This window comes from Anguilla anguilla, chromosome 5 (genome assembly GCF_013347855.1).
Source record: "Anguilla anguilla isolate fAngAng1 chromosome 5, fAngAng1.pri, whole genome shotgun sequence".
NCBI lineage: Eukaryota > Metazoa > Chordata > Actinopteri > Anguilliformes > Anguillidae > Anguilla > Anguilla anguilla.
In genome coordinates this window covers 46,930,487-46,952,641 of record NC_049205.1, presented here as the reverse complement: position 1 = coordinate 46,952,641, position 22,155 = coordinate 46,930,487, and the positions used below count along the sequence as shown (strand labels likewise).

Genomic DNA, 22,155 nt, shown 5'->3' with positions numbered 1-22,155 from the left:
ACAAACTTGGCTTACTTGTTTCGGGATGGAGTGAGACTGGGTTCATATCAAACTCAGTGAAGCCTGCATATGAATTGACTGTCCTCAAATGACCTTCAGGGTGAGCCTTGGTTGCAAAAAAAAAAGACAACAAAAAAAGCAATTTAGCCACAGTTCTGCCTACTCTTTGTGCAGGGAGCCATTGTTTCCTATTCTGGACTGTTCCATTTATCCTTTTGAGTGGTTTCTTTACTATGCAATGCTGCAGCTTTGTTTCAAACACAAGATGACCAGAAAGGTCAATTGCATATGCTATGGCCACTCTTTCTATGGCACATGATCACTCTTAACAGGCCATCTCAATATAAACCGTATTCTTAACACAATTAAAACCAGCCACATCTCTGATCATCTCCCTCTAACATTTTGACCCAGTTGCTTAAAATATACTTGTTAAACGGAAGCATAAAGACAGAGACTGACCATTTCTTTGTCCTTCTTGGATGGACTGAGCCATTTGTTTCCAGCAGTCACATCTTTCGATAATGATCTCTGAAGCTCAGAGTCCTCTTTGTGACCTGAGGGTGAGGTAAAGGGAGGCCACACACGAGTGTTAGACAGATCACAAAAGACAGCAGTGCACAGCAAAAGCTGTGTCTGAAACAGACACACTAGCAAAAGCAAAAACTTCACTTCAAATCACTGCAGTTCCTAGATTAGGGGCTGTAAAAAGTCTGGAAACACTGGAATCACAATAGCTCCACCACCCAAAACACATCATTGCAAATGTTTTGTAGTCAATCAAGTGACAGAGACATAACCTATCACCCAATGAAAGACAACAACCAAAAGGAACCAGACACAGTCAGTGGCATGCGCTACTGCGAACAGACAAATGGGGAAAAGATTGTTTGCTGTTAGGTCTTAATGAGGCCACAGGCTACAAGTTTGCTTCCCAAACTTTCTTTTCCACTGTATACCCCTCATTCCACATTCAATATATTCTTACCCATTTTTATTAAATTTTTTACCACAAAAGAAAACATATATTTGCAAGCAAACCTAAAACAAGAATATACACATCTTGAGCGTATTTTAAAGGACTGAAAGTAACAATATGTTGCACTCCCCGACTCTCTTCAGCAGAGGTTTGATGAGAACAGTTTATACATACTACTGTAGCTATGCTCTTAAATGCTATGTAGCACTCTAGCTAGTCATACCTATTCCGTGCAGAGGGATACCAAAACAACTGAATCTAAGGAGTTTAAGGAACATTTTAATAATTCACTTTGAATTTATTACACTATTTTGGCCATCACGTCCAGTGTCTTTTTAATTTAATTACATGGTTGGTAGCAAAAGTTATTAGATGTTTTAGTGGAGCCGTCCTGGAGTAGTACAGGCATAATGGGCAGGGAAATTATTAAATCAGTGAAGATAATGAGGAAGTAAGCGCATAATTGTTTCTTATTGCGTGACCATATAAAGTGGACCCAGTGTTCTCCATTTCTACTTGAAGTCCGTTTACAATACTAGACTGATGGTGATAGTTAGACTCAGTTAGCAGCTGCAAAATGCACTGAAGCCATATCAGTAGCTACCTTTCTAGCTGATTTTCACCCGTGTATTGAAACATGTTGTTGCTGTTGTATTTCTCCACAGAACTCTCAAAGATCCCAGCGATCCAGCTTCTTCAACAGTTTTTTTTTCTTGAACCATAGATATCTGCTCTTGAGGTTCTAGATTGAGCTTTTTAAGCCATTGAACATGTGTGAAAATTAACCCAATCGTTTGACCCAGGCCACATCGTGAGGACATATGCAGAGAGGGACTTTGCTCCGAGTACATTTTAACCTCATAATATAGTCAAGGAAACTGCCAGCACTTTGCCTTCCCAAAGCCTGTACATTTCTGGAGTGTATCTGTGGATTCAGTGAACATCCCCAGGTAAAGGTGACACTTTACAGTGCAACATAGTACTGCCTCCCTTATGCTGACTGGCATATTTTTAGTAGCTTGGGAGGAGAGGTCCCATTTAATCTAAAATAATAATCAGGTTCATTTATATCATGATTGGGCTCTCTTATTTTGCGACTGCTACAAGCACTGGATGAGAATGTTTGGAACGTATTAATGGCTTAATCGTGATCACACTGATATGCATTAGGTCAGGGCTGATCAAACCTGTTCCTGGAGATCAACAATTGTTTTCATTCCAACCCTACAAAGTACACAAAGACCATCTGGTCTTTGGTAGAATCGAGCGTGCCAAATTATGGTTGAAATGAAAACATTCAGGAAGGTAGATCTGCAGGAACAGGGTTGGGCAGCAGAGCATTAGGTGATATTTGGAGTCCCTTGGTAAGCAAGCCACCCTGCATAAATTTGCCAATTAAACTCGTCCATTGTATTAGAACTCATAGTGCCGATAGCATTAACAGAAAATCACAACATGAAACATCATCAGATTGTGTGTGAAATCAAGCAGGCGAGAGGTGAAAGAGGATTTCAGACATGATTTGTTCACCAATTGAATGTGGTAATCCATGCCCAGGCAACCTGTTCTCCAAAGTCAAACCTGTTGATCTGGCTGCCTTATACAGCCTGTTCAGCCTTCCTTTACAACTGTGCCTGTGCACTGAGGACTTTTGCTGGACGCCATTCTCAGTGCGGCGCTCTCTCTCCTGGCTGCTGCTGCTGCTGCTGCTACTGCTGCTGCTCTCCGTGGGTCGGACCGCCGGGGCCAGCTCGCAACCCGGGAGGGGGCAGTTTCTCTGCACCCCGTTCTCGGGCTGGGGTTCGGGAACAGCCCGCCGCGAGGTCCGAGCTCCGCGTTCCCCGGCGCGGTCGGAGGCCGTCTCGGCGCGAGCTTCGTCGGGGCAAAAGGCCTGATTGACATACCCGCCCCCCTCAGTGGAAGCAGGCATGAAACGGGACCCTGAACATCTAGGCATCCCCGGCACAGTGACAACAGCAGGACAACGGCACATAGCGTCCTTGTACTTACCGACGAACGCCCCAAATTCTACAAGGGGGCTTTCAGGCAGGACGTCCTGGGGCCCTCCGGGAGAGGGCACCCGGGGGCTTGAGCCACTGGGCTGAGAAGGGGTGCTGACAAAAAACTTTGCAGCTGGAGGGGGTACATTTGGCAGACTGCTGGGCGAGTCACCGCACTGGAAGTCTTGTGGACGGGACGCGTGCCTCTCCGTAACGGAGTGGCCCTTCAGCCGGAGTTCGGGGGGGGAGACGGCACTTTGGGTTAAGGCACTGCCCGAGGAACCAGCCTCTGGAATGTTTGCAGCCCTCCTCTCGGGGCTCAGGGCGCTGTCCAGGCCGAACCTCCGGCCGACCGCGTCCTGGGCCCGGCTGCCGAACAAGGAGTCCGCGATGTTGCCTCCGCCCTGCGGGAAGGAAGGCCCAAAGTGCGCCCCCACGCTGCGCTTCACCAGCGCCGAGGACTTGGACTGGGACCCGATGTCCGCCTGGTTGGGCCCCAGGTTCTTGGAGATGCTGAGCTCGCGGGTGATCTCGTTGTGCACCTTGCTGGCCTCGGACGCCCTCTGCGCGGTCAGGGCCTTCAGCGTGTCCACCGTCAGCGCCGACAGGTCCTGCAAGTGGCCGATCTGAGAGTCCAGGGTATGAAGGGAGCGCTTTATGAAGTTCACCCTGTTGCCGACTTCCTTCAGCTGTATGCACATGTACTCAACCCTGGGGAGGATGTGAAAGGAGGGGGAAAGGACTCATTAATTATGTTGATGCTTTCAATCATCAGATGAACTCAACATTCAACATTGTGACAGGTATACTATGGAGAGAAAAAATCTTTAAAATGTATTCTTAACGTAAGTTTCATTTTCAAAAGCATGGGATCTTAAAACTGGTTCATATTCTTTTAAGATAATCCTTTGTACTTTTACTAAAATATTTTCTACATTCACAATAATTATATTATTTTTATAGTAGAAAAAGGAAAGGTGAGGATCAGTGCATTAAAAATAAGGAAGGAGCTTATAATAATACAGATATTGCAGAAGTCCAAAAGTTACTTTTTTTGAGAGGTTCAAAAGATAAGCGGTTACCAACAAGCCTACAAGTACATCCAAAATCCAAGATGTTTTACAAGATATTCAGATACGAGATGATAAAGTATGAGAAAATGACTGAAGTATAAGAAAAATAGGGCTGCAGGCCCTGATGGCATATATCCAAGAGGACCGAAAGAACTAAGGAAGATTATTTCTAAACCACTTTACAAGCATTTTTCTCCCAAAAAATGGCTGCAAGCAAGGCAGTAGAATAACAAAATATAACTGTGCCGATTCAGAAAAATGGAGGCCTGTTAATATAACTTGTACGTCTATCATTAGGGACAAGCACAAATTATTCCTGGACAAAAATGTGTCATATTCCAGACTGAGCCAAGATGGACCAAATGACCTGTTCTGACCAAGCACTGCTATATTTTGATTTTCTGCTCTGGTTACATCCAAGGGGGACATAAATGTGGAAATGAAGATGTGGCTGACCTGTCCGAGGTGACCCTAATTCTCTCCTCACTCCCAGAGTGGAACTGGTCATCCTTTTCGTGGAAGTACGTTTCCACGCACTGCTCTTCGAAGTCGTGGAGCTTCTTTTGGTCTTCCTCCGTCAGAAAGAGTTCTACGACAGGAGATGAAATAAACATTAGTTGGTTGCACACAGTAACATACATGCACAGTTAACATTCAAACTGATGGGGGTGGAGCACACATGGTTGCCCTTACTTGGTCCGTATGTCCCACTGCCCTTCTTCCTCTTCCGGCAGATGCAGGAGAAGAGGGAGACCAGGTGACTGAGTAAGATGAGTGGAGGAGGGAGGACTGGTTTCTCATGGTAAGCCATGATGAAATGGTATCGCTGGTACTTCCACACCAGATTGGACATGGATTTCACTTGTATGTACACATTGCTGTGGGAAAACAAAGGAATACAGAATAAACACGCCATTTAATCATGGTAGGTTTAATACATGAGATCTGGCAAAACCCCAACCTGCTGTGTATAGTGCATTCAGAAAGTTTTGTACCCCCACTGATTAGTTCTCATTTCTCCCTGTCTAATTTAAATATATTTAAATAGTTTTGACAAAAATTTGCAAAGCTCATGTAGCCACAGCCGGGATTCAATCACGTTTAGATCAAACTCTCCTTGCCCCCCCAGGTGCTGTATCTAGTTAACAAGCTAGACAGTGGTGCAGAAATATACTCCAGTAGTCCCCAGGGCTTGACATTAAATCTTGTGGACTGTGCCAGTCTGGACTGTGGGCAGTAGACTTGCAGGGAGGTGCAAAATTGGTAAGCAGAATATCTGGTGTACGGAAGAGTGAAAAGCAGAGGAAGCAGGCTACACATACGTCTGCACGTTCCTGAACTGATGGAGGATTTCATAGCATAAAATGTTTTAAAAACAAAACCCTCCCATATACTCAAAGCAATCAAATTCATAGCAGGAGTCCAACGTACTTGAAAAAAGCGATGAGTAGATTAACCATAAGAATGTATTGAACAAAGAGGTAGACTGCTTGCAGGAGTGGTGTCAACCACACTCCAGGGCCACAGAGAGACTTCACATGATCCTCACTGTTATTTGCACAAACTGAGGGGGAAATAAGACAAGAAAAAAATACATTTAAAAAAATGTTCACAAGCATTAAAGTGACATGAACTTATACTATACCTCCAAAAAAGTAGGCTGATGCCACATTTTCTCATTTGCCCGGTTAAAACAATGATCTATGGACATACCTATGAATGAAATTTACCAGTGGTCACAATAGCCCATGGAATGCTCTGTCTTTGGAAGGCAGAACATATCAAAATCTGTGTTTTACGCTAAATCTCGTGGTCTGATAAAAATAACTATTTTTCCATAATATACCAACACACAATAACACAATAAATATATATGTCATCAATAACTTTATAATGAGACTTGTAACAGAAGCAGGATGAAATAGCAGGATTAGTCAGAAAGACGACTGGCTCAAAGAAACATTTTGTTGTGGTTCAGGTCTGGGTCATTGCCCAATGTTATCTTTTAAAAAACAAAACAAAATGGGTTTATAGAACGCAGCACATTTTTTGTGCATTCTGGCTCTTTTATTCTGTGTCAAAAAAAAAGCAGAATGGGAACATTTGGTATGGGAGGAAAGGTCTGATTTCCCTTATTGGAGGTGGTCTCATTCGCTGTTGCAGAAAAACCTTTCAGACTGCTCCCTCACCATCAATTTCGTAAGCGTACACTTCACCATACATCATCCAGTAGGGCTGGAACACAACATCTTTAGCGAGCTTCCAGGAGGGTTCCTCATTCGGGTACAGGATAGCTTTCCTGGGAACCCCGTAGCTCAGAAGCACCACTATCATTATCACAACTATGTAAAACATGTTCGCCACCTGCAAATACAACCAAGGGACGGAATGATTCAACAAAAATACTTACAATTTCAAGACAACAATGTGGCATTTACTTCAATTACAGCAACTTATTGAATGAAAAGCACGATTTTGTTGGGCCAGGTAAAATGAGTGTTTTTTGATTTCTTAATATAAAAGATACGATTTCACATTTGCTTCTATTTGTAACTACATGTAGTACATATACAATAAATAATACATAAGAAGATCTGACTTCAAGGATCACAAATCAAGAGTGGATACACATATATGCACGTACACACACAAGCATATACTTTTATATATAATACGGTATATGGACTCACACATTATAACCACATCTAGCTGCAAACCTTAAATTTATTTTTAGCTTCCAGTTAATGGTGAACTTTTGAAAGCCATATTTTCAATATGATTTATGTATTCCTTCCCTGATGACAATCAAAATTAAATTTTACCCATTTAACGACTGTTTTTTTCTTATTTATTTAATAAAATAACCTGGCCTTTAAAACAAAAACTATTTATGACAGGGTTGCCAGTCACTAAAGATTCTTATTAGATTTCACTTACATAAATCATTAATCTACTTACCATTTTACCAATCATCATGACATAGGGTCCAGCCTGCTGGTTCACAGCCAGAATATCCAAGAGCCGCACGTACCAAAATATGATATTCAAGCAATAAACGATTCTTCCGGCAACAAAGACATCACCTGTTCCAAATCTCAGGCCAAACCCGACAAAGAATGTAACAATTGCAAGGAAGTCCGAAATATTAAAATAGTCACTGAACCAGACTTTGACCTTTTGGCCAATTTTTCCAGCTTCAGACATAAACATCTAAGAAAAAAAAAGACATGAAAGGTTGAATGAGTGCACAGCATAGAAAGGAAATCAGCAGATAAGAAATAAAGCTGAAGCCAATTAAAGATACCCGCCCCTAATCAGGGACCAGATCCAGAACTGGTGAATTAGGATTGTTTATTTTCGAGCCAAGGTAGCAGCAGTCTGCAGAGGGACTTTTTTCTGTACCTCGCGGATCTTCTCGATGGCTGAGGTGAAGATGTAGAGGATGACACCCCACTCATGTGGAGAGGGCCAGTTGGGCATTTGCACCAGGACGACGTAGGAGTACAGCATCAGAAACACAAGGTATGCCAGCTGCAGGATCACAATGGGAAGACAGCACTGTGAATAGGACTGAGTCCTGACTCTATTCCGACCTAACACAAATGTTTGTTTTTTCATTTTCTACCCAAGTGTGAAGTTCTTGTCAAAATATGTTGTATGGCAGGTAAATCCATGCCCACATACCTATTAGAGGTAGATAAACTACAGAAATGACATCAGATTACGGATTTATCACATCTTACTGCTTAAATAGCAGTTCTTTTCTTTACTGGGGCCATTTTGTATCTAACTCAAAGGCAATTGCTGTCTCAACACATCATTGCTTTCTTCTGGGAAGTGACTGGAGACCCCATTTGTTTTTGTTTTTTTAGTAAATCATTATGTTGCCTGGATATTTTTCCCTTGGGGTGAAATCACGCTGTCATTACCCACAAAGTAACAAAGCAGTACAAATGCAAAGCACTCGGTGCAAAATATAACGGTGCCAGTCTGCGGATGTGATAAACTCCCTCCCCTGCGCTTCAGTCGCGGTCATCAAACAGAGGCTTTTCCCACGGCTGCCAGCTACAGCAGGATGGGTAAATTGATTTTAATAGTCCACACTCCCGCCACCCCCCTCCCCGCCCGCCCTTCAAGTTACTGCATCTTCAAAGTATGACGCTGAGCCCTTTAAGTGATAAATACTACAGGAGTGTCAGAGCTTGACTGTTTAGAATGGGAAATTCAGGCAATAATTTGTCACTTTAGGTATTTTATCGCTACGCATGTGTGCCCAAGTGTGGCGGTGGACGCAAGGGCTAGAGAGCACAGGCCCAGAGGGGAGTAATACATCAGCTTTTAGTGCGATGTCACGTGTGTTTCGCGATTTTATCAGCTCTTCCTCTTTCCCTTGGTCGGGAACAATGGACTCCCTGCTGAGATATGCAAATGAAACTGCATTTACATTTTAAACTACAGGGCACCTGGAAAGCCGCCTGGAGCAAATCACGCTGCTGGAAAAGTATGACCTTGTTACCCAGCTGCCTCAAATTTCCACGTCAACGCTGCCACTTGGTCCCAGGGTACCCAGTGGCAATCATCACCAGCATCAACTCACCGTGTTGAACCAAAACTTGACAATGGGAGCGTGGTAAAATGCATAAAACTTCCTGGTGATTGGTATCCTTCTTGGTCGGATGTGGATCTCAGTTTCACTTTTTGCTTCGATGTTCTCATTTAACCTCACTTCCTTGAAAACATCCTAAATAAAGAACAAAAAACTACATTCATTAAAAGTATGCAACTCAACAACTTAAGGGAAAAAAGGTTTCATAATTTCTAACACTGTAATAGGTCCCGTTGTGATTAATTAATGGTTTGTCTTGGGCTGTACAGAACCTGCACAATTCTTTGGGCTTGCTTTCAAATTTATTTAAAAAAAAAAAATAGGAATGTGAGATTTGACCTTTTTATTTCCAGAAAGGAAATAAATCTCATTACCAAAACCATTCAGTTTACTAGATCATTATTCTATTTTAAAGTAGAATTTTTGTTTTTGTTCTGAATGAAATGATACCAAATTTCATCATAGTATTTTAGTCAAACAATATTTCAGCGTAAGAAATACTACCCAGCTAATATATGTGAAATGAAATTGATTTAATACATTTTTAGTGTGATTACATTATTATATCAAATTACCAAACCGATGATTCCTTTTGCAAGAGGATTTTACAGGGAAGGTTTATTACCTGCTCATGCCCATCAGTATGCAGTGCTTAAAACTAAAGAGCTTTACATTGTAAATGCTGGCTTAAGTAAAATTCACAGAAACCTTCAGAAACATACTTTACAGGTACATTCAAAATTAAGGGGGGAAAAATGCATCCCCCATACCATTTGGATGTCTTCCGCTGGATGCTGGAAGTTATGCTCACTGTCCTCCATGGTCATCTGATGGGCATCCTGTGACTGGGGAATATGAGACATCTCTGCTTTTGTCTTGTACTCCAACATCAGGATCGCTGGTGGCACCAGAATACTCAAAATGACCTGGGAGACAGATATAGATAACAGAAAAAAATCACATCACATATAAATAACACATCTGGCCTTAATTCACTGGATGCCAGGTTATAACACTCATAAAAGTAAATTTTTTAAAAATGCAATTTATCACCAAGTCTTCAGCAATGACTAAAACCATTTTCATTAAAAAGTTAATTGGGATTCATTCCAAAACAACATTTTTATGGTGCCCCTCTTGTGAAAGAAAAAACAACAAGCAGACTTGGCAGGCTGGGCACCTTGTACCAGGAGTTCTTCCTCATGTTGAGCCGTCCCATCCACATGTCCGAGAGCAGCATCTGTGTGCAGGTGTGAGCTACGAAGGGCCGCAGCCTGGAGGCCACTGCCAGCTTAAGGCACGTTGAGTTGCTCCAGTTCTTCAGCTCGTAGGTCAGCAGCTTCATGGCCATCGTCTCGTCCTGCCTGAATGACTGTTCCAACAGGTCCACTGCCAGCGTGCCGAATTCACTGGAATCAAAAGCTCCCAATCACCAACAAGACTCACATTTCCAAAACCCACAGCCAGATCCCTCAGATGTTTCACTGCCTTAGACACCTTCAGAATTCAAGGGAAATGCTGCTGGGGTTTTTGTCAGCATTTTCTGAGGCCTGGACTTACTTTGAGTACTCTTTCAGCTCTTCTGAAGTGTCGTCAACCACATCGCTCTTCTTAGCCTCGTAAGCCATGGAGCGGCACAGCTTGCAGGCCACCAAGGCCTTGGCCATGGACTCCTCCCCATGCTGCCAGAAAAACAGAGACATCTTCTGCCTCTTCAACAGCACCGCCCACACCAGCAGCTCGTTGAAGGGATAGGGGAACCGCCGGGTCTCCGGATCATCGATGTCCACAATCTCCTCCTTACTCTTCTTCTTGGACTGCTCTGCTGTGGACTCCAGCTAACAAAGACATGGAGTACCACTGTGAGAACATCCAGAACACCCATTATAAACAGACAAATATGTTTATTGCCATTAAGTGTGCAGATAATCGGCATAATTACAAAACTCGCTCAAGGAGGAATTTTGTATCAACATGTAAGTTTGGGACCTTGGGTTTGTATGGCTGGGCAGTCTTAATGAAGTGGTCGTGCCTTGTCTTCTCTTTCTTGTCTGCCTGGATGCTGAAGGACTCGTGGGTTTTACGCAGATGGGATCCACCACTTGATGAGTGGCGTCCAGACCGCTGGTGAAACATTAAAAGGATAATAGTTTTTTGGTGCATTTATTTCAGACCTTTTATCTGACATTCCATCGGAAAAAAGCATTCTCTCTCACAGCACTGTTGTTTCTCCAATCCATCTCTAGGATTAACAAGAAGCCAAGAAGTAAAGAGTTTACTCATAAATATTTACATTCTAATTTAATTTCATTTCCTATACAATTCTTTCTTGGGTAACAGCTGAATACTATGCTGTAAGCTGATATAGTTAGTTTTAGAATTATTTACCCGACTATTTCCATGAAGATTGTTGTAAATGATTCTGAAGCGCTTCCGTGTGTAGTTGCATCTGTACGTTCCACCCATAAGGTACTCAATGACAAGGCCAACATCAATCAGTGTGATTTTGTAATTTGGGGGAAGGTTACCCTATAAGAGAAAAGAGAAAGCCCACTAATGTGCAATACCTGTAAAAAAATAAATAAAACGGAAACAGTGTGTATCACAAATAATTGAGAAAGATTTTTGGCCTACCTGTTTAACATCTCTTACTAGGTGAAAGAGTGTTGGATTTGTTGGGGATTGTTTCTACAAAGGAAGCAAAGACACAGAGATTTAAACTACAATGTAACAGCAAATGAAGAATGACGGCATAAGACATCCAGCTGTGGCGTAGAGGCCTCCTGTGCAGCTGTGGTGCAGTACCGTGTTGTAGAGCTCCTCCAGACGGGTGATGGTGAGAAACCTGTGCATGCTCACTCCATTCTCAATAAGCAGCTTCACAAAGTCCACCCGGTCCATCACCAGAGCATCCAGCATGGCCTGCTCCAAAGAGCCCACCTTCACGGGATACGGCAGAAACACACACACATCAGCACGCGCACAAACACATACACATTACGTTTATTTGTATTAATTTTCCTGGTAAGCAAAATTACCACCATATACACTACATTTCCAAAAGTATGTGGACACCTGGACATCACACCCATATGTACTTACTGAACATCTCATTCCAAAACCATGAGCATTAATATGGACTTGGACCCCCCCCCCCCTCTCCTTTTGCTACTGTAATAGCCTCCATAGTTCTGGGAAGGCTTTCCAGTAGATTGTGTAATATGACAGCGGGGATTCATTTCCATTCAGCCACAAGAGCATTAGTGAGGTTGGGCACTGATGTTGGGCGTAGGGCCTGGCTCACAGTCAGCATTCCAATTGATCCCAAAGGAGTTTGATGAGGTAGAGGACAGGGCTCTGTGTCGGTCAGTCAAGTTCTTCCCCAACCAAACTCAACAAGCTATTTCTTTATGGACCTTGCTTTGTGCAAGGGCGCATTGGCATGCTGGAACAAACAGTTTCCCCAAACTGTTGCCACAAAGTTGGAATCGCACAATTATCTAGAATGTCACTGTATGCTGTAGCATTAAGACTCCCTTCACTGGAACTAATGGGCCAAGCCAAAACTATAAACTTCCCCAGACCATTATTCCTACTCCACCAAACTTTACAGTTCACACTATGCATTCCGCCAAATCCACATTCGTCCGTCAGACTGCCAGATAGTGAAGCGTCAATCATCTCTCCAGAGAACGAGTTTCCCTTGCTCCACAATCCAATGGCGGTGTGCTTTACACCACTGCAGCTGACGCTTGGCATTGCGCATGGTGATCTTAGGCTTGTGTACAACTGCTCGGCCATGGAAGCTCTTGATGAACAGTTCATGTGCTGACGTTTCCAGAGGTAGATTGGAACTCTGTAGTAAGTGTTGCAACCGAGGACAGATCCTATACATTTCCACTTCACAATAACAGCACTTACAGTTGATTGGGGCAGCTCTAGCAGGGCAGAAATTTGACAAACTTGTTTAAAATGTGGCATCCTATGACAGTGCCACATTGAAAGTCACTGAGCTCTTCAGTACGACCCATTCTACTGCCAATGTTTTGTCAATGGAGATTGCATGGCTGTATGCTTGATTTTATGCACCTGTTAGCAATGGGTGTGGCTGAAATAGCGAAACCACTAATTAGAAGAGGTGTTCACATACTTTTCAAAATCTAGTTTTTTGCACAATATATTTTACACTCCTCCTGTTGACTTCTCACTTCTCGGTTTTATTTTTAAAAATCATGGTTATTACAAACCCTCACCATTACAGAGCAATAAAGCCATCAAGCAACCTTTTGAAGCGTCATCTGAGCATGACATTTCTAGGAATTTCAGTTATGCTGTTTACTGAGGCGATTACAGCATTAGGGGTAATGTTTAACCCCTCAAGACCATCCAGTAGGGTTAAGACAATAAACTGGGTTCACAAGTACAGCTATCAAATCTTAAGTAGCTGGATTTGTGCCAGTGATGGTAACAGTATTCCCCCAATTACATACCAACAACTGCTGACCATACACGAACACATGGTTCTTGGCAATATCAACCCGGTCCCAGGCCAGAGTGAGGACGAGCTGGTCAAACGCAGATGCATCAGTGCCTGGAGGGATGTGTACACAGAGTTAAGACTGACGGGACATCACACAAATTACAAATATCCTCTGCAAGGTCATCTAAAGGAAGTTTAACTATTTGTTTTCTACATTTAAATAAAACCCAGAAAACAGTAAATGTACAGAAAAATGTTCACATGCATATACTGATCTGCTATGCTGACCCCGTGTAAATCTATTGCACGTATGAACAATTTGCTTCGTACCTTTTGGTTTATAACACGGAGCTTGCGGCAGAAACAGATTTACTCAACATGATGTGCAGAAGAAAACATGACAGGAGCACAAGTACTGCCAAATGCAGCAAAGTGCTGAATAATGCTACAGTCAATTTAACAGGGGAAAGCAGCACATTTTACAGAAAGCAATCTGACCAGTGAAACAATTCAGAAACAACTAACATCACTATCCTCATGTAATTTACATATATTTCAGTTCTCAAGAATACTAAAGGAACAATGTGCCAAAGCTACATTTTCTTAGGAACAGTGTTTGTTTGCTCAAAGAAAAAACAGTCTTTGTAGTCTCTGGGCTTGGCAGAGGATGCCATACTGATTATACGCGATGGATGGTGGGTAGTGGTCTGTAAAACAAATATTTTTCTAGTCTTACAATGAAGATGGAGAGCTCTTGAATACGAATGGTTTTGCTTTGTATTGCGTCTTGACCTGTTCTCCACACGTTCAAAGGAACACAGAGAGACAGATGACTCCATCTATGGAAACCAGTAGGGCATTCCATACCATTCTACATTTTAGTACTGGGGGTGGGGAGGGGACACCCAAACATGAACACTATTATAAAAACTAGGACAAAGTGAAGTTTGCTCAACATAGGTGGGGTACCTATCTGGCTCTCCTTTAAAGCCCAGCTGTACAAAGGAAAGTGGGGGGGAAGCAAAGAAGACAATACAGCACGGTGAGATAAGACTGCCGCTCAGGCCTGAAGTCACTTGAACTGCAAAGATAATTAATCCTCCTGTGGCATCTGGGGGCAGTGCCTACAAACAGCCGCCCCACCCCCGACGCAGTAACCGTGCCCCGTTCATTTCAGTTCCCCATGCTCCAGAACTGCAGGCTTGGGTCCTAAGCTCTGAGCTTGGCCCGATGCCGTCCCGCTGCATAGCTCAATCCCCACAGGAAGTGCGTGACAGGGCCGGGCACGGAGCAGCTACTCCGCTCAGGTCATCCACTTGGCACAAGAGAGAGAGTTTCCCAAAAACACACACCAATTCTTTAAAAAAAAAATTATGAAAAGATTTAAATGCAACACAGTTTCATAATTCTGCTCACTCACTGCTCCCCCCCCCCGCCCCACCCCGCCCCAAAGCCCTCCCCGGCCCAGTAATTGAGTAAGATTGCTAGCTTTATTTTTGCGGTCTTGCCAAAGAATGAAGTGGAGATGACTGCACTGATGAGACCCAGGGCCCGGTCAGGAGCCATCAGACCGGGGCTGCCCAACCCTGTTCCTGGAGGCCTACACCGCTGTAGGTTTTCATTCCAAACATAATTTGGCATATCTGATTCTTCTCATTAGCAGCCCAGCGAGATCTCTAGCCGCTGAGTGAGGTGTACTTTGCTACGGGTGAAGTGAAAATCTCCAGGAACAGGGCTGGGCAGCCCCGCATTAGACATATCCAAAACCCCGAGAGATACCTGTTCCTGAAGACTAAACACACAGCCTTTAGTTTAGCTGTTAGCAGGGTCAGAGCTGGAAGAGAAGTGAACAGACGCATTTGGTTTACCTTTTAGCAGCGCTCTCAGTATTGCAACGTCAATGTCCTGGTGGTCCTCTGAACCAATGTGAAAGACCGTTATCTTTCATTATCAACAAGGGGACAGAAAGAAAATACATGTTGAAGTCAATTTAATCTAATTTAACCATTTAAAGTTTAGCTACTCAAGAACACAGTACATAACAAGAAATTACACAAAAATGTTTGACCTCTGACAAACAGCATCTTAATATTCCAGTTGACAATACAAACCAGAACAGTAATTGCGATATGAATTTTTTCAACACCAATGCTATATACCAGCTGTACAATTTGGTAAATTGAATCGATCAGGCTTACTATTACATTTTTAGACTTTATTTTACACTTAATTTGAAGGAAATCATTTAGTATGTACCAATTCTTTGCTCTTCATGCATTCCATCAGTGTCTGAAAGAGGTGTATGGCATCGCTGTGACTGAAGTTGAAGGTTTTTTTAATAGTGGCAATGATGTCTGCTTCAACACCATCAGGAAGACCCCTGGATGACACCAAAAACACATCATGATTAGCTGCCATTTTCCATATTACCCGCATGGCATCAGTTGGATCTCTCCTTTAACAATACACTTTTCCAACTGCACAAATATTATGAGTAAAAATCAGCTGTAAAAAAAATTAATAGTCACTAAAATTTAAATTATTTAAAACTTCATAGGTGCTGTTATCTGCAGTGACTTATTTGGAATACATTTTATATATCACTTTTCATAGCTGGATATTTCATTGCTGCACACGGAATCCAAAATCCAAAAATTCCATAAAGAATAAATTATTTTTTAAATGAAATGACACGGTTCATTCTGTTACTAAATGCTATTTGCTGACTGGCTGTAGCGGTTTTTAGCCGTGACAGGTAGAAGCAGGCCCAGATGGGGGGTAAGTGCTCGTTTTCGGGGGCATTGGGCAACAGGTGAAAAGGCCAGAGGAGCAGAGCTGTAACTAACATGGGCAGTGCCTGTGCAGTTGTGTCTAATCTGTCTAATTATACTGAAAGTTGTAAACAGGCTTGCGAGTAATCCCCAGGGTGGCGGCCCCCGCCCCCGTCCGTCTTACCCTCCTTCCTCAGTCTGCTTGTGGACGTACGCCAGGATGTCGGCGGCTCGGCCCGTGCCCTCGCACACCACCACGGGCACGGGCGGGCTCTCCTGCAGGTACTCCAGCACGGTCAGGATCACGTTGGGCCCGCCCTCGAAGATGAGCGCCACCACCGGCACGCCCTGGCCGATCCCTGCGAACGCACACCCCCGCGTTACGATCGCCTGCACGCCACCCCCCCCCCCCCCCCCCCCCCCAAAAAAACACATTTCCTCCTCCTTTACTCGCTAGACAACTGCCTCCGAAAAAGAAAAAAAGAAAATTGAATGATTCAAAGCCTTTTGGGACATGATGTAACGCACCTGACTCACCGCGCATTTTGAACTTAATGGAAATGATTATTTGGGTGCAGCTAACCTCTCATTTCAGATGAGGTCAACATTTTAAGCGCTCAAAATTACCTTACACTTAAAGCCTCAGTAATAATCATACATCCACTACAATCTGCTTCTGCAGTGGGTAATTTATAAAAAATAGCCACCGTGACTAAATTGAGATATCATAATTCTAGATACTTTTCTGGATATCTAAACCTGAAGTTTCCTGCTCTGTTTTTGTGAGTGTGCGTGTGTGTGTAAGTGTGTGTGCATGTGTTTGTGTATACACACATAAAAAACCTGTTTCTGTGTGTATACTGTACATCAAACCGATATGGAACATGAATGAGTGTTATATCGCAAGTGTCGACATACCAGTGGGTGCCGTTAGATCCATAAAAACGACCAAAATGGTCTCCATGTTTAGCTATGAGCACCGGCTTACTGGCATGAATCCTCTGCAGGTTAATGTGCTTCTCCAGTTCCCGCCGCATTTTGACCTCTGCCCCATATTTGCCCACCGTCCCATCGTCCACCAGGATGAAGTGAGAGTGCACGTTGTTCAACACGTTCAGCTTGCTCAGAGGGTTCAGCAGCGTTTGGTACGGGGCAACCACCTGGATAAGGAGACAGACGTGCTCAACTGCAAACATGTACCATGCCAGCACCACCAGCATATATCAAATGGGGCCCAGAAAGATCAACCATCACAGGAGCAATGAAACCTATTTTAGGACGTCAAAAATGTCTGATTTAGCTTTGTCATTTCCTAACCGACTACATTTACAATATTCATGGAGCTAGGGTGAAAATACCCCTTCAGCACTTATGATACTGCATATCTCTTTTCAGTGTTCATTGCTTCAACTTTTAGCATTTCCTTTTTTAAAGAGGAGAGTGGACAGTCCATTCTCCTCACTAATTTTTAATATTTATTTCATCACACAGGGAAAACGGAAAAGGTAAACAGACGGGAGCAAAGTGCAGAAGGTGCGATGGCAGTGAACTGGCTGCATGGGGGATTCAAACACGCCCTACGAATCGCACCACCAGGTCTTCCCAGTTTGCCCACTTTTCCGCGATACTACAAAAGCTCTATTACTTTTTATTGGTCCCAAAGGAGAAATTTGGCTTGCGTCACATGTATTAGCACCACATGACTGCAAGGAGCTAATGCATATTGACTATAACAGAAATGTTTCTGCTAGAACTAAAGGTTTGTACTTTACCACAAACCATTTTACATAATAAATACCTTTAAAAAGCAAAGGCTACAAGGCTGTCATCAGTTTATTTCAAATATTCTTTAAATACTGACTCATGCTAAAGATAGACAGGTGTGTTTGCATTAATTCAGTCATTGTTATAGGACTCACATCTCTTCCGATGAGGTCGTTCCTGTTTTCAATAACTCCCCATGGAGCTATTCCAATAGTGCAAATTTTCCGTGAGGATCTGGAAGAGTGCTCTCTAAGAGCGTCACCAACATGTTTTGCTACACCTGAAAAAAATAATAATAATAAATCAGTGAAAAGTGTAAAAACAAAATAAACAAGTAAATACATTGAACACATAATGTAACAGGCCTTACATTACTAAATTTATATAGACACACAGCAAGAGAAATGAGACACTCAAAATAATGCTGCATTACTCATGATAGGCATGAAGGACCTTTTATGGGTCATTAATAATCCATGGTAAAAAAAATTCCCTCTTTACAGCATAATTTAGTGATGAGTAGAAATAAAAGCAGATCCAAACGGGATATATAAACAAAACAGCCCCTGGTGATATCATCAACATCTACTGGGCTACGGCTGCCTGACTGTCTCGACAATAAATATAAGCTATAATCGGTAATTAGACATAAATACCAGCTGGGTTAATTGACCACACACTAAGCTCACAGAAAGACTATCATTGAGTCCCGGCAGCCGGCAGTTCTGCATTATAGCATACAAAGAGCAGACCTCTGCTGAGAGTGCCAGACATCAACAGCTTTGTCCAATAACGGTCTCCCATATTTCACCATTTCAGCAGTAAAAGGGGCTTTGTGTTGAGGTTGGGCTCTCATTCTTACCTGTGTTCACCCCTCCGGTCAGGATCCAGGCACCCGTGGTAACTGCGGCTTTGATCAGGCCCTTTCCGAGCACCTGCTTGATGCGGGGGTGAAGGTCGAAGTTCTGAATCCCGCCGTGGACAGAGATGACGATTTTTGGAAGCTCCATCTGCCATTCTTTGAGCATAAGGCGAAGGATCATTTCTGGTTTGGAGTCGTAAGATAGTCGCACATACTGCAACCGAGGAAAAAAGAAAGGCCCAGTTAGGTGTTGATGCTACTCCTTGTCCTTTCACCTGTCTTTTTTAAATGCTAAAATCACCTTTGAAAGCAGAGTGCAATTTTCATCAGCTCTTTTAATATATTACTATTATTATCTAGCTCATTGTAAGTACAATGCACTCCACTCCACATGCTGTATTTGATAAACACAAGGGGAAAACATATATTAGGCAACAACCTTTGCGGTGAGTGTAAAACTCTGCTTGGGTAATAGATAAGAACGATATTACTTCAATCTTTTTATAGCCTTTATATTGACCTCACATTGTTCTAGCTTAAGTATTTATCTCTTAAACATGGAAAAACAAAGGTAGATGTCATGTATCCTAAATTGTTTTCACTGTTACATGCTATTTGATCGTAAAGTTCGCAGTTCACTTTCTGGTTGCCAGCTCTAAGGCACAGCGTGAATTCTGAGGGTCAAAGCAGAGACACATGCTCTGCTCGTGGAGAGGTTAAGCCTTCATTCTTTATTATTCACATGGTGGTTTAATTATGAATACATATATATAGCGACCTAAAAAAGTTATGCACTTTCACCTATGTCAATGGCACCAGTACTGCTAAAACAAAGATAACCTTACAGCAGTGACAGAACGACAGACTGGAGTATCAGAAAAATGAGCATTAGGGGATTTTTAAGGCTTCTGTAGCTTACTGCTAATCTACTCTGAACGATGAGTGTTGCTGCAATTTTATATGAGCACTCGGCATGTTCACACACGTCAAGATGAAAATCAACTCGAATATTTATTCTGAAGTGCTTGTACTATAAACATTGCAAAAACATAACTTGAATAGTTGGCTTGAATATCTCAACAAATGGTGCGGCAAAAACAACGCCAGTAAGACCTGGCTTCCCGCACATCTGTTAAGCGGAAGAGCTACAGCAGCTCTCGCTACGCACCTTGGCTCTGTAGGAATGGGATCCTCCCTGAAAGTTGATGACGCCGTACGCATCGGTGGGGCTTTCCTCTGTGTGCTTTTCCACGGACCACTCCTCCAGCTCGGGCATCTCATTCTCACCCAACTTCACGTCCGAGTACTTCATGGCCAGGCTGGCGGTGAAGCCAGCGTGCTGCCGGACCAGCCGTCCGCAGCAGCACCTGCCAACGCAAAAAAACCATGCCCCCCCCGCGTCAGGGCCCGGCGCTGCCACCCCCCATCCCCCGCATCACCCCCTGCTGTGGGGTTCTAGCTCGGGTTCTAGCCCTGTGCTTCCGTTTTTGGTTCAACACCGGTACAGAAGAAGGGCTACTCTCACACACCCTTTTAAAATAAAACGCGAAGGCCAAGCATGGCACAGCCCCAGCAGGAATCTCAAGCTCCAAAGGTAACACTCTGGAGTGTAATGCATCCTGATACACAAAGCCTGGAAAGCGGATTGCTTCCTGTAGAGGGGTGGTGTGCGGTTTTGTGTACCAGGTTTTCTGGACGTGTTTAAAATCGCTTTCGGAAAATGCTGCTTACACCCTAAGCGTTACAGCACTGAAGCTGACCTCACTTTGCTCCTTTATTTGTTATACAGATGCATTCACAGAACCAGGGACAGGAGCACTGAACACAGATTCTTATAGTTCTACTTTTTTTTTTTTTAATTATTTTTTATTTTACCACTAAATAAAGGCATACTTCATCACAACAAGTATGGAAGTACAACTGAATTATGTAAAACTGCCTACAGTACCATGTTTCCCTAGGTTAAAAGGCCAGAGAACAGAGTGTCCTCCTGGGCATTTAACATTGGAAAACTTACCGCACAAGCTGCTGGCAAATTTGACATCCTGGAAGGCATCTGAAAAAAAAAGAAAGAAATTGTAATCTGCATTTATTTGTAAATAATATAAATCTGAGTAATACAGGACATAATCTATTAAACTGTGTGACTGCAACAAAGCACAGTGTTGCCTGTCCTGGGAAAAATCAACAGGGTTTACTCTTTCTTCTTATTTTCATTTTCAGTGAAGCTCACATACCTAAAAGTGAGACTCTGTTTTGCATACAGAGGTTTAGCAGCAGTTTTTTTCTTTTTTACTCATAAACCATTTAATTACACATAAAACTGTAAGATTCCACTGAATGCATCTGCATCCACATGGTGAACTAAATTGAAACCAACTGCTCACTTTATTTGCGTTACTCAATTTTCCCATTTTCCCAGTATTCTGAAGTGGAATATTTTATTTTTGGGAAAATGTGCATTTAAAAAAAGCTTCACACACTTCTTATGTTCACACATTTTTTTTAAACATTTTAAGTGTAAAAAATACCATACTTGCAATATGCATCAAAACTGAATCTGGATTACAACACAATACCTTAAAAATATAATTGTGACTGGACTAAATGGCAGGTTAAGTTACTGTAAAAAAAAATGGAAACATTGCTTAATTATTTCTTTTCATTACTTTAAAGTGATGCAATCATATTATGTGCCAAAAGACATAGGGTCAAAAAATAGTGGTCTACCTAAAAAGGTCAACAAACAAGTTTCACTGGGTGACAGAGAATTGATCATTTCCTCAAGGTTTCCAGCAGTCATGCATTTTAGAAAAGGCAGTATACTTTACTATTTACCACTGATAAATTTGAGGTAACATAGAGTAAACAGGACTTAAGACTTCTTCATTGGTATCCATAACCTTGAATTACAGAACACCACAATCACAGAATTGAGCACCCTGTGTTTATGTCAGTGGATACCTACATCATTTAATTATGCTGTTCCACAAAACTCCTTTGTCATCAGGGCATGCAGTGCCACATGTCAGATGTACCAAGTAGGCTCAAACATTTCTCTTGCAAATAAACCAAGAACTGGCAAAGACAGATGACCAGGGGCTGCTGGGGCTTAACTAGCAGGAAATATCATGGATAGGGGGAAAGTTTTAATTAATATGAAAATGCCGTGTGAAATCCTTATTTAATAAGGCACGGTAAGAAAGCCATCAGCTTCAGCAAACATCGTCGGCAATGGAGCAGCATTAGAAGTCACAATTAAATGACATCAGCGAGAACACTAAGAATAGCTTCTGCATATTATAACTCTGCTCCATTCATGTTGGGTTGTTAAGTGCCAAATATAGGGCCACTTTCTTTGAATTTGAATACGTGGCACCATCTTAGTATTCAGATTCATCCTCCTTAGCATGGAGGATGAAGACAAAACACACAGAAGACTGCGCGTTGCAATTCCAGTAATAAGAGCTACAGGAAAGCCGGCTCAGGAGGAGGAAGACTAAGACTGGAAGTGGAAGAGCAGTTCTGAGCTCTGGCTGTGACTCTGTTCGAACGCTGCATTTCAGCACAGAGACAATGTCATTCACTCACCACAGGCTTTTAACCCACTCCATTTCAAA

General features: G+C 42.7%; 1 protein-coding gene across 5 annotated transcripts in view; it reads right to left on the bottom strand.

The window, feature by feature from the left end:
* Window positions 1–22,155, bottom strand: part of trpm7 (transient receptor potential cation channel, subfamily M, member 7) — a 42,018-nt gene that overhangs the window by 5,343 nt on the left and 14,520 nt on the right. For 3 of the 5 annotated variants that reach the window (XM_035417707.1, XM_035417708.1, XM_035417706.1), the window contains exons 3-28: window positions 20,553–20,591; window positions 19,704–19,902; window positions 18,536–18,749; window positions 17,829–17,953; window positions 16,898–17,069; window positions 16,094–16,268; window positions 15,395–15,518; window positions 15,007–15,079; window positions 13,149–13,249; window positions 11,464–11,598; window positions 11,293–11,346; window positions 11,047–11,187; window positions 10,648–10,782; window positions 10,219–10,496; window positions 9,839–10,067; window positions 9,429–9,584; window positions 8,650–8,793; window positions 7,455–7,583; window positions 7,011–7,262; window positions 6,242–6,416; window positions 5,484–5,616; window positions 4,746–4,930; window positions 4,509–4,641; window positions 2,561–3,690; window positions 463–557; window positions 16–106 (exon numbers count right to left, since the gene is read on the bottom strand). In XM_035417707.1, coding sequence (XP_035273598.1) covers window positions 16–106; window positions 463–557; window positions 2,561–3,690; window positions 4,509–4,641; window positions 4,746–4,930; window positions 5,484–5,616; window positions 6,242–6,416; window positions 7,011–7,262; window positions 7,455–7,583; window positions 8,650–8,793; window positions 9,429–9,584; window positions 9,839–10,067; window positions 10,219–10,496; window positions 10,648–10,782; window positions 11,047–11,187; window positions 11,293–11,346; window positions 11,464–11,598; window positions 13,149–13,249; window positions 15,007–15,079; window positions 15,395–15,518; window positions 16,094–16,268; window positions 16,898–17,069; window positions 17,829–17,953; window positions 18,536–18,749; window positions 19,704–19,902; window positions 20,553–20,591 — 4,817 coding nt within the window. The remainder of the gene's footprint in view (window positions 1–15; window positions 107–462; window positions 558–2,560; window positions 3,691–4,508; window positions 4,642–4,745; window positions 4,931–5,483; window positions 5,617–6,241; window positions 6,417–7,010; window positions 7,263–7,454; window positions 7,584–8,649; window positions 8,794–9,428; window positions 9,585–9,838; window positions 10,068–10,218; window positions 10,497–10,647; window positions 10,783–11,046; window positions 11,188–11,292; window positions 11,347–11,463; window positions 11,599–13,148; window positions 13,250–15,006; window positions 15,080–15,394; window positions 15,519–16,093; window positions 16,269–16,897; window positions 17,070–17,828; window positions 17,954–18,535; window positions 18,750–19,703; window positions 19,903–20,552; window positions 20,592–22,155) is intronic. The other 2 variants (XM_035417709.1, XM_035417710.1) reach the window with 1 other exon arrangement.